The following is a 19235-nucleotide window of genomic DNA, read 5'->3' on the forward strand; positions in this document are numbered from 1 at the left end:
AGCAAGGGGAAGCGAAGCAACACAAGCCACCCCTAACAGTGTTTGTTCGGAAATCACGCTACCAGAAACCTGATACAGTACGCCTCCCAGCGAAGCCCCACATCAGGACAATAACGCTCACTAGAGTGCGCCATAGTATCCTGAACTTCGGGCACGAATGCATGCATGCTGGGGGCTACCCAAATATTAGACGGGTACAGGGAAAGTGGCGCCACCCGCTCCCACAATAAGGGCAACCGGTCAGCAGTCAGAACATCAGCCAAATTATCAACAGGCCAAAGACCAGCACCAGGCGCGGTACCCGTCGACGAGGCAACCGCACTCCTGGAACAGGGCGGCAACACTGGGGCCAGCACCACTGTGAGCGGCAACATAGCAATGACATTTGAAGGGGTAACACCACAGGGACCCCCCTGTCTGAACAATATCCACAGGTCCGGGCATCGGCACAGACCTCCCACGGTGAACATCATTCATCAGGACCATCACCAGACCCCGGCCTGCATCATCATCCTCACCATCCACCACAGGAGGAGGGACCACCCCCCACTGCAGGGAACCCCTTGCAGAAGGAAAAACAGAGGTTAACTTTGAGACATTGTCACCGGCGGCAGCAGCAGGCACATGAACCTCCGTTTCCACCATCGTCGTAGACACTGCCGCCCCAGGAACCACCCCACCGATATCTGCAGACTTGTAATCGTCAAATTCATCCACATTGGCCCAGGCATAAGGAGTGGAACGCCGAGAGTGCTTGGGACCCGACTGTACATTGTCCGAGTCGGAAGCAGAACCTAAAGCATGGATAACGCAGAGAGGTTCACTGTCGCATGGGGCAAGACGTTGGCAGCCTCAACGACATGGGGGACTGTTCCCAACACAGCAGGAGGCACCGCATCCACACCATCTCCCAGGACATCCGGGACAAGCAGCGGGACGGAGAGACAGGAGCCGCAAGAGAAGGCAGAGGGTGAGAAGAAGGGCAAGAGAAGGCGCAGAAGACGAAGAAGCTGGAGACAGAGAGGGAACACCCGGAGGATCCACAGCAGCATCAGAAACTCCACCAGCAGTAGTACACCCAACCGAGGACGGCACATCCACCGGAGCCCTACCAGGAGCAGACGCACCGTCCGACACAGCTGCCAAGGGTTCGTCCATAACCTCACCCACTAGGTCCTCCTCCACAGCCAGCGGTGGGAATTCTTCACGAAAAAGATTCACCAGAGCGACGAAATCCGCTGAGCAGCCAGCAGGTCCAACAAACAACAGCTAATGCAGGTGTGAGACTGTCAGGCGTAGTAAATGCGGATGTAATATCCCGTAAGCCGCACCAAGGACGGATGTCGACCGCAGCCTCATCCCCAGAGTGTGTATACTAGTTCGAACATCCTTAAGTTTCCCAGAGGAAACGATATTGATCCTCACACTCATGACAGCCCCAAACTGCCCATATACCTCTGCAGCATCTCCTCTGGGAACTCAAGGGGTGCACCATGAATGCTGACGAAAGTGAGAGCATTACTCCGCTCAGAAACAGTCACTGCACCAGCAGCATCTGGCAGGGAAACGAACCGCCCCTTGTAATGGTGTAGAAACACCCTGTAATCATCCTCATGTGCAGAATTTACAATAGCCCGATGAGATGACACCAATTCTACAACATAGATCGCCGCCACGGAAACATGCAGCATAACACACATAACTAATTCCACGGCTGGGTAGTCAGCCCGCCCCGTAAATTCCAGGCCCACCGAATCAACCCGTAAAACAGGGAAAAGGGGGCCCTTATCACACAAGTCACGTCAACAAACGACGAGTCGGCCACCATCTACCACGCACACTGGGCAACTACTGGGGCACTGGTGGCCACCTCCACACACCTTGCCGGCTGGGGGCGAACCTCCAGTGCCGCAAATGGTGAAATGAGCAGTTAACACAAACAAGATCATGAAAGATAACATCGTATAATAATAATACAATATAATACACTTGAATATAATGACATTTCAATATAGAGTCATAAATTTAATTACAGCAACAGGTTTAAATGTAATAGAGGTGCCTTAACACTTAAAGGTATGACCTCAGTGTATCTAGTCTGAACAGGTTAGGCTAGTTCATAACACCACCCTTCGTTTTTGAGTAAACCATGAAAGTGCGTGGATGGACGGCATGAGTAAGCATTAAGTCTCTACGAAAAACACAGCCCTTGATATTATTTCAAACGTCATGAAAATGGCAGGATGAGAAGGGTATACTTTGGTTCGTTATCGACTCACGAGCGAGAATTCCGGGTTCAAATCCTGAGAGGGACAGAAATGATTGGGAATTTCTCAGAGAGATTCTTTCTTATAGAATAGATTTCATGTATAGTGGCGGGTAATTATTCACTAAGCAGTAAGTTGGTACCCAGGAGTTCGTCAGCTTCTCGTGGAGTTGTATCATGGGCGGGATCAGTAATTCGACCCTTGGGACCTCGATATAAGCCTAACGTGTATGTGTGTACTGGCTACCTCTCCCCATAGCAATGAATTATTACAATGTGCTGTTGGGGCACCCAGCGATGTCCGAGTTTGTCTCCAATCTAATCATCTATGTATTCCTCTATCCATGTTTCCTTCTATCTATCCATATACATCCATCTTCCTATATATCCAGCTATCTATTATCTATCCATCGATCTATGTGTTATCAATCCATCCATCTAATCATCTATCTATCCATCTAATCATCTAACCCTTCAAATATATCCATATATATCCAACTATCCGTTTAAATACCTCTCCAGCCACCCATCTATTTATCCATCCATATATCCAGCAACCTACCCAGCTTACTAAATATTCATCCATCTATCTATCCATATGTCCATATAGCTATCATCAATCCAACCGATATCAATCCATTCATCTATTCATCCATCTATCTACCAGTCTATCTATCGATCTATCCATCCATCCTTCTACTCATCGTTCTATCTGTATCCATCTGTATTTCCATCTATCTATCTATATTATCTATCCATCCATCTATGTATCTAGCTGCCAAACTATGTATCTAGCTACCAAACTATCTACCTAACTATCCATCCATCTATCCATCTACCTATCCATCTATCAATACATTTATCAATCCATCTATCCATCCATCTGTTCACCCCTCTGTCTGTCTCTCTCTAACTCTTTCTGTTTCTGCCTGTCGGTTTCTGCTTGTCTGTATCTGCCTGTCTCTCTGTCCCTGTCTTCATCTTCATCCGCATCATTGTCTCTCTCTCTCTCTCTTTCTGATAAAAAATTAAATTGTCTAAATTGTGGGAAGTCGCCCCTGCAAGTAGCTTATCACAGTGAAAAAGTTAAACATGGAATAGTTACTGCTTTACTAGGAGAAAGAAGCATGGCTTGAAAAACCTTTGAAGCTGTGGCAGGATCGTCTGTTGTATGCAAGTATGGGCAAATTTTGGATAACAGGAATCTTGTTTTAATTTTCCCCAAATCAATGAATAATGGTGCATATTGAACAAATCCACAAGAGCCGTGATGAGGGTTCGAACCTACGCACGGGATGTTTACAGCTGCACCTTAGTCAACTGTTCTAGTCTAAGATTTGTTCAATTGATATAGCATGCTATTGTGATTTCTGTGTGTATGGTGCATATTACTGTAAGAAATAACACAATTTGAAATGCTTGATTTCAAAATATTTATTTAGCTGTGTAGCCAGCGGGCAGGTGCCAAAACGTCGTCGTGAGAATCAGAAAGTAGCCCTGGCACCCTATTCTCTTTCGAATTCTGGCGACCTTGACCAGCCTATGTTCATCCCGTACAGCAGATAATTTGGGTGAGGCTATCCCCAAGCGCTTGGCGGCCAACTCCGGACAGACAAACAGACATTCTCTCTCTTATAGAGTAGATTTCATGTGTATGTCATATCTCTTATGAATAGTAGCGGGAAAATATAGACAAACTAAATGTTAAATGTATACAAGAACATTAATGGTTTGAAGGAGGGGTGATGGAGGAGTTGCTGGAGGGTGATGGAGGAGTTGCTGGAGGGTGATGGAGGAGTTGCAGGAGGGTGATGGAGGAGTTGCAGGAGGGTGATGGAGGAGTTGCTGGAGGGTGATGGAGGAGTTGCAGGAGGGTGATGGAGGAGTTGCTGGAGGGTGATGGAGGAGTTGCAGGAGGGTGATGGAGGAGTTGCAGGAGGGTGATGGAGGAGTTGCTGGAGGGTGATGGAGGAGTTGCAGGAGGGTGATGGAGGAGTTGCAGGAGGGTGATGGAGGAGTTGCAGGAGGGTGATGGAGGAGTTGCTGGAGGGTGATGGAGGAGTTGCTGGAGGGTGATGGAGGAGTTGCAGGAGGGTGATGGAGGAGTTGCAGGAGGGTGATGGAGGAGTTGCTGGAGGGTGATGGAGGAGTTGCAGGAGGGTGATGGAGGAGTTGCAGGAGGGTGATGGAGGAGTTGCAGGAGGGTGATGGAGGAGTTGCAGGAGGGTGATGGAGGAGTTGCAGGAGGGTGATGGAGGAGTTGCAGGAGGGTGATGGAGGAGTTGCAGGAGGGTGAAGGAGGAGTTGCTGGAGGGTGATGGAGGAGTTGCAGGAAGGTGATGGAGGAGTTGCTGGAGGGTGATGGAGGAGTTGCTGGAGGGTGATGGAGGAGTTGCTGGAGGGTGATGGAGGAGTTGCTGGAGGGTGATGGAGGAGTTGCTGGAGGGTGATGGAGGAGTTGCAGGAGGGTGATGGAGGAGTTGCAGGAGGGTGATGGAGGAGTTGCAGGAGGGTGATGGAGGAGTTGCAGGAGGGTGATGGAGGAGTTGCTGGAGGGTGATGGAGGAGTTGCAGGAAGGTGATGGAGGAGTTGCTGGAGGGTGATGGAGGAGTTGCTGGAGGGTGATGGAGGAGTTGCTGGAGGGTGATGGAGGAGTTGCTGGAGGGTGATGGAGGAGTTGCTGGAGGGTGATGGAGGAGTTGCAGGAGGGTGATGGAGGAGTTGCAGGAGGGTGATGGAGGAGTTGCAGGAGGGTGATGGAGGAGTTGCTGGAGGGTGATGGAGGAGTTGCAGGAAGGTGATGGAGGAGTTGCTGGAGGGTGATGGAGGAGTTGCTGGAGGGTGATGGAGGAGTTGCTGGAGGGTGATGGAGGAGTTGCTGGAGGGTGATGGAGGAGTTGCTGGAGGGTGATGGAGGAGTTGCAGGAGGGTGATGGAGGAGTTGCAGGAGGGTGATGGAGGAGTTGCAGGAGGGTGATGGAGGAGTTGCTGGAGGGTGATGGAGGAGTTGCAGGAAGGTGATGGAGGAGTTGCTGGAGGGTGATGGAGGAGTTGCTGGAGGGTGATGGAGGAGTTGCTGGAGGGTGATGGAGGAGTTGCTGGAGGGTGATGGAGGAGTTGCTGGAGGGTGATGGAGGAGTTGCAGGAGGGTGATGGAGGAGTTGCAGGAGGGTGATGGAGGAGTTGCAGGAGGGTGATGGAGGAGTTGCTGGAGGGTGATGGAGGAGTTGCAGGAGGGTGATGGAGGAGTTGCAGGAGGGTGATGGAGGAGTTGCTGGAGGGTGATGGAGGAGTTGCTGGAGGGTGATGGAGGAGTTGCAGGAGGGTGATGGAGGAGTTGCAGGAGGGTGATGGAGGAGTTGCAGGAGGGTGATGGAGGAGTTGCTGGAGGGTGATGGAGGAGTTGCAGGAGGGTGATGGAGGAGTTGCAGGAGGGTGATGGAGGAGTTGCTGGAGGGTGATGGAGGAGTTGCAGGAAGGTGATGGAGGAGTTGCTGGAGGGTGATGGAGGAGTTGCTGGAGGGTGATGGAGGAGTTGCTGGAGGGTGATGGAGGAGTTGCAGGAGGGTGATGGAGGAGTTGCAGGAGGGTGATGGAGGAGTTGCAGGAGGGTGATGGAGGAGTTGCTGGAGGGTGATGGAGGAGTTGCAGGAGGGTGATGGAGGAGTTGCAGGAGGGTGATGGAGGAGTTGCTGGAGGGTGATGGAGGAGTTGCAGGAGGGTGATGGAGGAGTTGCAGGAGGGTGATGGAGGAGTTGCTGGAGGGTGATGGAGGAGTTGCAGGAGGGTGATGGAGGAGTTGCAGGAGGGTGATGGAGGAGTTGCAGGAGGGTGATGGAGGAGTTGCTGGAGGGTGATGGAGGAGTTGCAGGAGGGTGATGGAGGAGTTGCAGGAGGGTGATGGAGGAGTTGCAGGAGGGTGATGGAGGAGTTGCTGGAGGGTGATGGAGGAGTTGCTGGAGGGTGATGGAGGAGTTGCAGGAGGGTGATGGAGGAGTTGCAGGAGGGTGATGGAGGAGTTGCTGGAGGGTGATGGAGGAGTTGCAGGAGGGTGATGGAGGAGTTGCAGGAGGGTGATGGAGGAGTTGCTGGAGGGTGATGGAGGAGTTGCAGGAGGGTGATGGAGGAGTTGCTGGAGGGTGATGGAGGAGTTGCAGGAGGGTGATGGAGGAGTTGCTGGAGGGTGATGGAGGAGTTGCAGGAGGGTGATGGAGGAGTTGCAGGAGGGTGATGGAGGAGTTGCAGGAGGGTGATGGAGGAGTTGCTGGAGGGTGATGGAGGAGTTGCTGGAGGGTGATGGAGGAGTTGCAGGAGGGTGATGGAGGAGTTGCAGGAGGGTGATGGAGGAGTTGCAGGAGGGTGATGGAGGAGTTGCAGGAGGGTGATGGAGGAGTTGCAGGAGGGTGATGGAGGAGTTGCAGGAGGGTGATGGAGGAGTTGCAGGAGGGTGATGGAGGAGTTGCAGGAGGGTGATGGAGGAGTTGCTGGAGGGTGATGGAGGAGTTGCTGGAGGGTGATGGAGGAGTTGCAGGAGGGTGATGGAGGAGTTGCAGGAGGGTGATGGAGGAGTTGCAGGAGGGTGATGGAGGAGTTGCTGGAGGGTGATGGAGGAGTTGCTGGAAGGTGATGGAGGAGTTGCAGGAGGGTGATGGAGGAGTTGCAGGAGGGTGATGGAGGAGTTGCTGGAGGGTGATGGAGGAGTTGCAGGAGGGTGATGGAGGAGTTGCAGGAGGGTGATGGAGGAGTTGCAGGAGGGTGATGGAGGAGTTGCAGGAGGGTGATGGAGGAGTTGCAGGAGGGTGATGGAGGAGTTGCTGGAGGGTGATGGAGGAGTTGCTGGAGGGTGATGGAGGAGTTGCAGGAGGGTGATGGAGGAGTTGCAGGAGGGTGATGGAGGAGTTGCAGGAGGGTGATGGAGGAGTTGCTGGAGGGTGATGGAGGAGTTGCTGGAGGGTGATGGAGGAGTTGCAGGAGGGTGATGGAGGAGTTGCAGGAGGGTGATGGAGGAGTTACTGGAGGGTGATGGAGGAGTTGCAGGAGGGTGATGGAGGAGTTGCTGGAGGGTGATGGAGGAGTTGCAGGAGGGTGATTAAGGAGTTGCAGGAGGGTGATGGAGGAGTTGCAGGAGGGTGATGGAGGAGTTGCAGGAGGGTGATGGAGGAGTTGCAGGAGGGTGATGGAGGAGTTGCAGGAGGGTGATGGAGGAGTTGCAGGAGGGTGATGGAGGAGTTGCTGGAGGGGTTAGTTTAAGCTATCTTACGCCAGGTTAGGTTATGCTAGTCTAAGTTAGGTTAGGTTAGGTTAGGTTAGGTTAGGCTAGGCTAGCTACAGCGGATTCACCCCTCTGTCTCCCAATGTGATTGAACCGTAGCTGGTTATATTTATTGGCGTCCTAACCCGTGATAGAACCGTATACACATAGTCTGGTCAGCGACGGTCTCATTTCTTGATGGGTTAACGTTCGATTTTCAATAGACCACGTAGATTCGCGGTTCATTTATTTCCTATTCAAATCCCATCCTGTTATCCTCATTCCACCTGCAAATGTTATCTAGTCAAATTCTGTTTCACTTTCTCCTGAAAATTCGTGACAAGCCCTCTGTATCTCCACCAGGCATCCTGTCGGCCACAGTACGTCAGTGTTGGGACGACCTGAGCGGCTTCCTCGTGGCCTTCCTCCTGTGTTATTTCGCCTTTGTCTCCATGTTTTACGTCCTCCTGAACCAACACCTCTTCGACTTCTACAACTTCCTCAGCTCAGTTGAGACCTGCTTCAGCATGATATTGGGTGTGTATAATCCTCAGCTTTGTTTGTAGTCGATATCACCAGACAATATTTTATAGGGGAACCCTTGTTACTCCCTAAAGCTATCATCTCCGATGTTGGTGCCATCAGTCGCAGAGCTCTCTGGCATAATGGGGACCCAGAGACAAAACCTGGTCCCCTTTCAAAGGTGCAGGGAGCTGTGGAATATATATATGAGGTTATTAATTTAAGCCACCACCAAGGAAGACATCCAAAAAGTCAAGAGTCAAATTAATCCACAGCTGGCTACCTTCAAGATCTGTAGACCCAAAAACTACTATAGAACTTCCCAAACTATGTAAACAAATGATTGAAAATGTCATAAAACTAGCATCCGCTTTTTCGATCTTTCCCCTCGTGTGCGGGTAGGAGGGGGCAAGCCATGGGTTCCGTGGTAAGTCTAGTGTCGAAGCCCTCCATCTTTCCCTTGGAGCATTTTGGCTGATGGGGTACAATAGATTTTACGTGTGCTGCACTTCAGCAAACCGAGATAGGTTTTCCCAGCCGTCTTAGCTAGGCTAGGTTAATATACATAACACATTTTGAGAGTATTGACATAGCTTCCTGGTGCCTGGATGCTCTGTTTGGATTATAACCTTCTAGCCCCTGGTTACGTTACTCTGTGGGGTCATTGACCATGTATGTGACCAATTAATATGTGGTTAGTGGCCCCGACCAGCCCACTAGCATTTTATGCGAGTTTGAGGGATGTACTTCGTTCTTCCTCTGCCATGCTACATGTAGGGCCGGTGACACCTTCAGCCCAGAGTCATGAGGGGAGTTATCCTGTTATATTACTGTTCTCACTAGCACTCCAGATGATGCTCAGGCTTCACAGACAGAACCACTTTTCGTGTGAGGTTTTCTCTGTTACTCCATTCTAGGTTGTGGCCGTTTAGATGCCCCGGAGCTGCCGTATTTTGTTTAGGGACTTGGAGTTGGAGGTGTGTCAATTCGACCTTAGTTCCATTCACACCTTTTCCTTCCCCAGTCAGGCATGGTTCGCTCTCCTTCTAGCCCCCTCTTCCCTGTTTCCGGCCCTGAAACGTCTTCTGATTTTGGGTTTAGAGCAGGGTTTAGCGGCAGAAGTGGCTTGGGCTGCTCTGGGGTTGCCTCTTCTGAAGCGAGCGTGGTGTAGTTGATTCTCTCGGTCCAACCGAAGCTTCTGGGCCTTCTTACCGGCCAGCCCCTTCTCTCGAAGCTTCTTCCCTTCTTTGACAGACTCTGCCTGTCTTTCCCAAACAGTGAGCATTGATGATGGCTCTCAGCCGGTCCACATGTCTACTAGCTGTGGATCTGGCTTTTCCCAGCATCAGGTTCAGGTTCCTGGTGAATTGGCAAAAGTCCCAGTCGGCCCCTGTTCGCACTTTGTTGGGACTCGGTCGACTTCGCTCTCCCTGCCTCCGGTGACCTTGTTCTGGCTGCAGCCTCGTTGTTTGCTGATACAGTATATTGAGTAGGTCCTGGGTAACTCGGTGGTTGCTCGAACAGTTGTACATGAACCTTAGGTTTGCCTGCTTTGTGTATCCCCTGGGCAGGGTTTGGCTTCAGTGGGTGTTCTGGTTCCTCCAGGGCACTTCATTGCTGCCACAACCGTTTTATGCGAACTCTGTTGGCTTTGCTCTGGCTGCTGTGTAGTTGGCTTCTTTTTTGGGCTTACTGGGGTAAAGTCCCCTAGCGCCTTTCTTCACCTACACCAAAGCTGGCCAGGACTTGATTTCGGGTGCTGCTTGCTCGGTGTCCGAACCTGGTCGTTTTTTGCTGCACTGCCTCAAAGGTTCAGGCCAGTGGCGTGCTTTGCTGGTTCGTTCGTTTTTGCTCTATGTGTCTAGTTTTTTGGCACGTTTGTTTCATCTTGGTGGTGTCCCACCTGTGGTCTTCTTCAGGGCGTCAGTGTTGGGGTTTGGCATTGGTTAGCCACTCTCTCCTTTGCTGTCCTTCATTTGGTGCGCAGATATTTTCTCTTTTCTATCCTGGCTTTTCTTTATTGACATCTCATGTCTCGTGCGGAGCCACCACAACTTGTGTTCAGGGTCGATACTTCCTCAGATACGTTTTGCATGCTGTTTTGGGTGTTGTTCACCTACAGCATATGTTGCTCTGCCTGGGCAGGCTCGGTCTCTGGTCTGTTTCTTTCTTCCTTCCTTCTGTTTGGTTTTGGTGTTTCCTTTGGGTCGGCTTGTTCCCAGTTGCCAGTTCCTGAGTCATTACTCTCTTCCGGATCCAGATTCTGGCCTTTTGCCCGGCTCGGCATTTTTTATGTTTGCTGCTGGCTCCTTTTCTGGTGGAGATTGGGTTAGTTGGCATCCGGAGATCCTTGCGAGGTTTGGTTTATTGCTCGTCCAGGGGCGCTTTACCTGTTGTTGGATGGGGCTTGCTGCTGGTTCTGCCTCAGTGGCCACCTTGTGGGTTCATCCAGTCTCTTGGGCTTCTGTTCCAAGGTTTTCCCTTTTCGCGTCGTATGCTATTTTTTTTTTTTTGCATTGCCAACCTGCAGTCTTTCCTCCCATCCATGGGGTTTAGATGTTTGCTGTTTTCTTAGCTGTCCTCGCGTCTCTCTTCTAAACTGTTGTTTGGGCGTGGGGGTTTCCAGTTGTCTTAAGTTTGAGTGGCCCTATTTCATGTTGGGGTGCCAGGGCCTTGGTGGCCTTGTGTGATCTTCTCTCATCTTTGTAACCGGGCATCTCTTCGTCATTGTTGTGCAGGCAGTTCTCCCCCCTCCCTGATGCCTGTCGAATTGACTCTTCTCCATGGGTCCCACAACAGACTCCATCGTAGAAAACCTGCCTTGAATGTAATGAAAAAACAATTCTAGCTGACCCCATTGGCTACCTGACACTCCTCACGTCCCCTTGGATTCGGGTGTCTTGCATCATTCGTCGAACTCAGTGGAGTGGTCTGTGAGCTACGGTCTGCCCCCTCTCCTCCCGCCAGACCGAGGGGGAGGGAGGGAGGGGTGAATGAGCGGGCACTAGTATAATGACATTTCCAATTAATCTTTTACATAGTTTGGGGGTTCTATGACCGTTTTTGAGTCTGTAGGTCTCGGAGGCAGCCATCTGTTGTCTGTTTTCACTTGATGCCTTTATGTGTGCCTTCCTTGGTAGAGGCATAAAGTATTAACTTTATATATAAATACCACGGGTCCCAATGTCTGTGAGAGAACGTGGTAGGCCAGAGAACTTTGCGGTTAATGGCGCCTAGTAGTTGGCCCTTTCATCGGAGATGGTAGCACTAGGGAGCGATCAGGTCCGAAATTGGCGTTTCATTACTTTCAACACTCATTTTTTAATTTGGTTTCCAGATGAAATGCGAATATTTTATCCAGTAACAAATGTGTTAGCACTGACTGCCTCCAATTAGACACATCAACACATAGAAGAATGGAAAGGTTCAAAACCAATGTATTAGCTGATGATAATATAGATTATATATAAACGAATAGATAAATATAATTATAAGTTTAGAAACCATGAATACCTGCATTGAGAAATGAAAATATAGCAATTTGAAAGCTGGATGTGGTTATTGTCGTCAACAGGTGTGTTCAACTTTGATGAGATGACACAAACATCGCCCTTGATGCCAATCCTCTTCTTCATATTCGTCACCTTTAACACCTTCGTGCTCTTCAACCTCTTGATAACAGTTATCATCTTGTCTTTTGCAAAGGTTAGTTCCTCTCTCTCTCTCTCTCTCTCATGTATATATATATACATACATATATATATAACTGAAAACTCACACCCCAGAACTCACACAATATGCATTTCAGTTGCATATTGTCCTGGGGACCATTCAGGCTTGTTCGCATACATATATATATATATATATATATATATATATATATATATATATATATATATATATATATATATATATATATATATATATATATATATATATATATATATATATATTAGTATATTTTGGTAGCAGTCTTTCCTGTAGACAAATATTATTAAATATGACCGAAAAGTAAGATTAATAATTCTAAGACGAATTTTCTCAATATTTCTTTTGTTTCTTTTCACTGTCGATGGTAATTGAAAAATCAGTTCTCCAAAATTCATTTTTATTTCTAGTCTGACGCGACACTTGAACACATTTCGTAATACCTTATTACATTTTCTCAGACTATAGTTTACACACACACAACTATAACCTGCAAACACTAAACAGATTTCTTATTATGCTATAATTCAAACGGCTTTTCATTTTATATACCTGCATTTGGGTGAGGTGATATGTTACAACAGTTTTGGATGAGGTGAAAACAAACTTTCAACACAAGACAGAACACGAAACAATGGGTATAATATTGGGTAAGTTAAAGGGAAGAATGGAAGTAACTGCAAAGGGCTTATTGGCCCATATTTCTTGAGGGCTTATTGGGCCATATTTCTTGATGCTTCTATATTGGTGCGGAGTCTTAAAATGGGTAGAATATAGTTGTGCATTAATTGGCTGTTGATTGCTGGTGTTGACTTCTTGATGTGTAGTGCCTCGCAGATATCAAGCCGCCTGCTATCGCTGTATCTATCGATGATTTCTGTGTTTCTTGTTAAGACTTCTCTGGTGATGGTCTGGTTGTGGGAAGAGATTATATGTTCCTTAATGGAGCCCTGTTGCTTATGCATCGTTAATCGCCTGGAAAGAGATGTTGTCTTGCCTATATACTGAGTTCTTTGGGGCTTACAGTCCCCAAGTGGGCATTTGAAGGCATAGACGACATTGGTCTCTTTCAAAGCGTTCTGCTTTGTGACTGGAGAGTTTCTCATGAGTAGGTTGGCAGTTTTCTTGGTTTTATAGTAAATCGTCAATTGTATCTTCTGATTTTTGTCTGTAGGGATAACGTTTCTATTAACAATGTCTTTCAGGACCCTTTCCTCCGTTTTATGAGCTGTGGAAAAGAAGTTCCTGTAAAAAAGTCTAATAGGGGGTACAGGTGTTGTGTTAGTTGTCTCTTCAGAGGTTGCATGGCGTTTCACCTTCCTTCTTATGATGTCTTCAACGAAACCATTGGAGAAGCCATTGTTGACTAGGACCTGCCTTACCCTACAGAGGTTACAGTTGTGTGTGTGTAAACTAAAGTCTTTGAAAATGTAATAAGTTATTACGAAACGCGTTCAAGTGTCACGTCAGACTAGAAATAAAAATGAATTTTGGAGAACTGATTTTTCAATTACCATCGACAGTGAAAAGAAACATAAGAAATATTGAGAAAATTCGTGTTAGAATTATTAATCTTACTTTTTCGGTCATATTGAATAATATATATATAAGCACCTCCAAAGGATACCTGATCAACCAGGCCGTGACTCATACAACAGGCTGTGAGCAGTCGCATCCAACAGCCTGGTTGATCAGTCCAGAAACCAGGAGGCCTGGTCGACGACCGGGCCGCGGGGACGCTAAGCCCCAAAAGCACCTCAAGGTATCATCAAGGTATGGTATTTTATCAAATCACCTCATTCTTTGGGGCAAACGTGGGGAACACAAATGCGAACAAGCCTGAATGGTCCCCAGGACTATATGCAACTGAAAACTCACACCCCAGAAGTGACTCGAACCCATACTGCCAGGAGCACTCTGCAGGCGTATCACCTCATTCTTGTCAGGCCGTGTTAGTCGAGCGGTTAAGGGATCCTGTATGCCAGGAAGCAGCCACCTTGCTGAAACCTCATCAGCTCGGGTTTGGGATTCCCCTAGGTTGTGAAGCTGCAGCACATGCAGCGCGGGCTTACATTGCTGATCTCCCGGACCAGAAGGCACTAGTAAAGCTTGACTTCAAAAATGCTTTCAATCAAGTCAGACGAGACGCTGTCCTCAGGGCTGTACACAACCATTTCCGTCCCCTTTACCCATTCATCCGATCATGCTACAGTGGGGACTCTAAGCTTCTTTTTGGGGAACATGAAATAAACTCCTGTGAATGTGTCCAACAAGGTGACCCCTTAGCCCCCCTCATTTTCTGCCTAGCTATCAAAGAGGTCACTGATAGTCAGTCTGACAAGCGAGCTAAACATCTGGTACCTGGATGATGGCACTCTCGCTGGAACCCCGGAAACCATTTTGGAGGATATAAGGAAAATCCAGGAGCAGGGAGCAGCCTTAGGCCTCATTCTCAATACATCCAAATGTGAAATAATCTCCCGCAACCCAGACATCACTGGGCAAATACAAAATGTTCCTCCAGACATTCTCGTTGTCGAGCCACCGGACTGCACTCTCCTGGGTGCCCCCATTGGCCCACGAGCAATCGAGGAGGTCCTGGCTGCAAAAATCACTGATCTAAAGAGAATCCTGGACAGGATTGACAAGATTGATGCCCATGATGCTCTCTTTTTCCTCACAAGATGCCTGTCTCTCCCTAAGTTGACCTACTTTCTGAGATGTTCTCTATCCTACAGCAGCCCTAAGTTAAATGTGTATGACACCCTTCTGAGGTCCATGCTGGTGAAAGTCCTGAACCTGCCATTGGACGACTCTCAGTGGGAGCAAGCAACCCTTCCTGTAAGACCCAGCTGCCTTGGTGTCCGCACAGCCTCCCAAATTGCTCTACCAGCCTTCCTTTCCTCCTCCCACGCATCGCACGGCCTCGTCAGAGATATCTTACCTGCAACCCTGAGAGATTCAGCAGGAATACACGATCCTGCTTTCACTGAATGTTCAAATCAGTGGATGTTCTTACAGCCCCAGCAACCATTATAGAGCCAACAAAACAACACAAACAGTCCGGCTGGGACCACCCTCTAGTGGAAAAAGTAGCTGATGCCATGCTCATCGTCGCAACATCAGACAAGGAGAAAGCCCGCCTCAGAGCAGTGCGTGCCCCCCATGCAGGAGACTTCCTCCTGGCAGTACCCATGTCAACAATGAGCACGCACCTAGAACCAGAAACCCTTCGTGTAGCAGTGGCCCTCCGCCTTGGTGCCCCAATTCACACTGAATACAAGTGTATTTGCAACAGGGTGGAAGCAGACCAATACGGACTGCATGGGTTGCATTGCGGAAGCACAAAGGGCTGGCATGCAAGACACAACGAGGTCAATGACATCATCAAGAGAAGCCTCGTCTCAGCTAGGTGCCCAGCGGAGAGAGAACCTCGCATCCTAGGTCCAAAACCCGGATTTCCCCGCACTTCGCCCTGATGGTATCATCATATACTCATGGAAGGAGGGTAGACAGTTAGTGTGGGACTACACATGTGTATCCACCCTGGCTGACACCTATGTACATTTCTAAGCTGATCAAGCAGGTGGGGCGGCCAACCACAGGGAAACAGCAAAATCACTCAAGTACAGACGACTGGAAGGTCAATACCTCTTTGTTCCCATAGCGTCTGAGACGCATGGCCCATGGGGCAAGAGTGCCTTGGGATTTCTCAAGGAACTGGGTTCCAAGCTCATTGGCGTCACCAGAGACCCAAGGGCTTCCAGTTTTTTGTTTCAGCGCCTCACTGTGGCGATCCAGAGGGGAAATGCTTGCTGTGTCCTCGGTTCCTGTCCGGAAGCGGAGGAGTTTCAAGAGATCCATAACCTTTAGGCATTTGTCTTGTATGTTTTGTAACCTTTAAATACACAATTAAGAAAAAAAAAAAAAAAAAGGGTGGTACGAGAAAAGCACACAGAAACTGTATTGAAGGAGACCTACATTCCCTCCAATGCGTTATGTGGGGTTTTCTCCGAGGCTATGGGTCCCCCTTCTTCCAGCCAGAGGTGGTACTCCCTTCCTATATATTATATATGTTGTATCTAGTAGCCAGAACGTCGAACTCGGCGTACCATGCAAGGCTCGATTTGCCTAATAAGTCAAGTTTTCCTGAATTTATATATTTTTCAATATTTTTTTCTGGCTACTAGGTGCGACATATATATATATATATATATATATATATATATATATATATATATATATTATTAAATATGACCGAAAAAGTAAGATTAATAATTCTAACACGAATTTTCTCAATCTTTCGTACATTACGCTTCACTGTTGGAGGTAAATCAAAAATCACTTCTCCAAAATTCATTTTTATTTCTAGTCTGACGCGACACGGGCGCGTTTCGTAAAACTTATTACATTTTCAAAGACTTCACAAATACACAACTGATTAGAACTTACGTCTCTCTGATATTATATCTACATTTGAGTGAGGTGGGAAGGATGATGTGGCATTAACACAAGACAGAACAGGGGATATTAATAGGGTATTAAAAGTATCAACACAAGACAGAACAGAAAACAATGGGTATTGAATAGAAGTGTTTGTAGAAAGCCTATTGGTCCATATTTCTTGATGCTTCTATATTGGAGCGGAGTCTTGAGGTGGGTAGAATATAGTTGTGCAATAATTGGCTGTTGATTGCTGGTGTTGACTTCTTGATGTGTAGTGCCTCGCAAACGTCAAGCCGCCTGCTATCGCTGTATCTATCAATGATTTCTGTGTTGTTTACTAGGATTTCTCTGGCGATGGTTTGGTTATGGGAAGAGATTATATGTTCCTTAATGGAGCCCTGTTGCTTATGCATCGTTAAACGCCTAGAAAGAGATGTTGTTGTCTTGCCTATATACTGGGTTTTTTGGAGCTTACAGTCCCCAAGTGGGCATTTGAAGGCATAGACGACGTTAGTCTCTTTTAAAGCGTTCTGTTTTGTGTCTGGAGAGTTTCTCATGAGTAGGCTGGCCGTTTTTCTGGTTTTATAGTAAATCGTCAGTTGTATCCTCTGATTTTTGTCTGTAGGGATAACGTTTCTATTAACAATATCTTTCAGGACCCTTTCCTCCGTTTTATGAGCTGTGGAAAAGAAGTTCCTGTAAAATAGTCTAATAGGGGGTATAGGTGTTGTGTTAGTTGTCTCTTCAGAGGTTGCATGGCTTTTCACTTTCCTTCTTATGATGTCTTCGATGAAACCATTGGAGAAGCCGTTATTGACTAGAACCTGCCTTACCCTACAGAGTTCTTCGTCGACTTGCTTCCATTCTGAGCTGTGGCTGAGAGCACGGTCGACGTATGCGTTAACAACACTCCTCTTGTACCTGTCGGGGCAGTCGCTGTTGGCATTTAGGCACATTCCTATGTTTGTTTCCTTAGTGTAGACTGCAGTGTGGAAACCTCCGCCCTTTTCCATGACTGTTACATCTAGAAAAGGCAGCTTCCCATCCTTTTCCGTCTCGTAAGTGAAACGCAGCACGGAACTCTGCTCAAATGCCTCCTTCAGCTCCTGCAGATGTCTGACATCAGGTACCTGTGTAAAAATGTCGTCAACATACCTGCAGTATATGGCCGGTTTCAAGTTCATGTCGACTAAGACTTTTTGCTCGATGGTACCCATGTAGAAGTTTGCAAACAGGACACCTAGGGGAGAACCCATGGCGACCCCATCTACTTGCTTATACATGTGCCCATCCGGGCTCAAGAAGGGTGCCTCTTTAGTACAAGCTTGGAGTAGTTTCCTCAGAATACTTTCTGGCATGTCAAGAGGAGTACAGGCTGGATCACGATACACTCTGTCGGCTATCATTCCGATTGTCTCGTCCACAGGTACGTTGGTAAACAGCGATTCTACGTCCAACGAGGCTCTTATCCCTGTGGCCCGTGTGCCCCGCAGTAAGTCCACAAATTCCTTTGGAGACTTCAGGCTGAAGGCGCAAGGAACATAAGGAGTCAGCAGGCCGTTGAGTCGCTTCGCCAGTCTGTACGTGGGTGTGGGTATCTGGCTAATGATTGGCCGAAGTGGGTTTCCAGGCTTGTGCGTCTTGACATTTCCATACGCATATCCAGGTTTATATTCCCCAATGATCTTTGGCAGGTGGAGTCCGGATTTCTTGGCGTTCACAGTTTCGATCAGTTTGTTGACCTTTGCTTTTAATTCGGCTGTAGTGTCCTTCGTTACCCTTTGGAACTTAGTTTGGTCAGAGAGTATGATGTTCATTTTCGCCAGATATTCGTCTTTTTTAAGAATGACATATATTGGCGACTTGTCACCTCTCCTGACAACTATCTCCTTGTTCTCACGAAGGCTTTTAGCTGCCGCTTTAAGCTCGGGGGACAGTATGGTGCTTCTGTAGTTGCCTCGATTCTTTCCTCCTTCTGCAATAAGTTCTGCTTGTAAGGTATCTTTGGTAGTGACCTTCTTTTGTGTCTCGAGGTCGAATATGTCGTCCAACAGAATTTCCAACTCTACTTTCCGGGCCATTTCAACTCTGTAGGGTAAGGCAGGTTCTAGTCAATAACGGCTTCTCCAATGGTTTCATCGAAGACATCATAAGAAGGAAAGTGAAAAGCCATGCAACCTCTGAAGAGACAACTAACACAACACCTATACCCCCTATTAGACTATTTTACAGGAACTTCTTTTCCACAGCTCATAAAACGGAGGAAAGGGTCCTGAAAGATATTGTTAATAGAAACGTTATCCCTACAGACAAAAATCAGAGGATACAACTGACGATTTACTATAAAACCAGAAAAACGGCCAGCCTACTCATGAGAAACTCTCCAGACACAAAACAGAACGCTTTAAAAGAGACTAACGTCGTCTATGCCTTCAAATGCCCACTTGGGGACTGTAAGCACCAAAAAACCCAGTATATAGGCAAGACAACAACATCTCTTTCTAGGCGTTTAACGATGCATAAGCAACAGGGCTCCATTAAGGAACATATAATCTCTTCCCATAATCAAACCATCGCCAGAGAAATCCTAGTAAACAACACAGAAATCATCGATAGATACAGCGATAGCAGGCGGCTTGACGTTTGCGAGGCACTACACATCAAGAAGTCAACACCAGCAATCAACAGCCAATTATTGCACAACTATATTCTACCCACCTCAAGACTCCGCTCCAATATAGAAGCATCAAGAAATATGGACCAATAGGCTTTCTACAACACTTCTATTCAATACCCATTGTTTTCTGTTCTGTCTTGTGTTGATACTTTTAATACCCTATTAATATCCCCTGTTCTGTCTTGTGTTAATGCCACATCATCCTTCCCACCTCACTCAAATGTAGATATAATATCAGAGAGACGTAAGTTCTAATCAGTTGTGTATTTGTGAAGTCTTTGAAAATGTAATAAGTTTTACGAAACGCGCCCGTGTCGCGTCAGACTAGAAATAAAAATGAATTTTGGAGAAGTGATTTTTGATT

At 47.6% G+C, this 19235-nt stretch overlaps 1 protein-coding gene across 1 annotated transcript in view; it reads left to right on the top strand.

Annotated features, from left to right (window-relative positions):
• LOC123760677 (polycystin family receptor for egg jelly) overlaps positions 1 to 19235 on the top strand; it is a 467012-nt gene that overhangs the window by 435385 nt on the left and 12392 nt on the right. The window contains 2 exon segments of the mRNA XM_069328534.1: positions 7882 to 8055; positions 11615 to 11745. Coding sequence (XP_069184635.1) covers positions 7882 to 8055; positions 11615 to 11745 — 305 coding nt within the window.

This window comes from Procambarus clarkii, chromosome 21, assembly GCF_040958095.1.
Source record: "Procambarus clarkii isolate CNS0578487 chromosome 21, FALCON_Pclarkii_2.0, whole genome shotgun sequence".
NCBI lineage: Eukaryota > Metazoa > Arthropoda > Malacostraca > Decapoda > Cambaridae > Procambarus > Procambarus clarkii.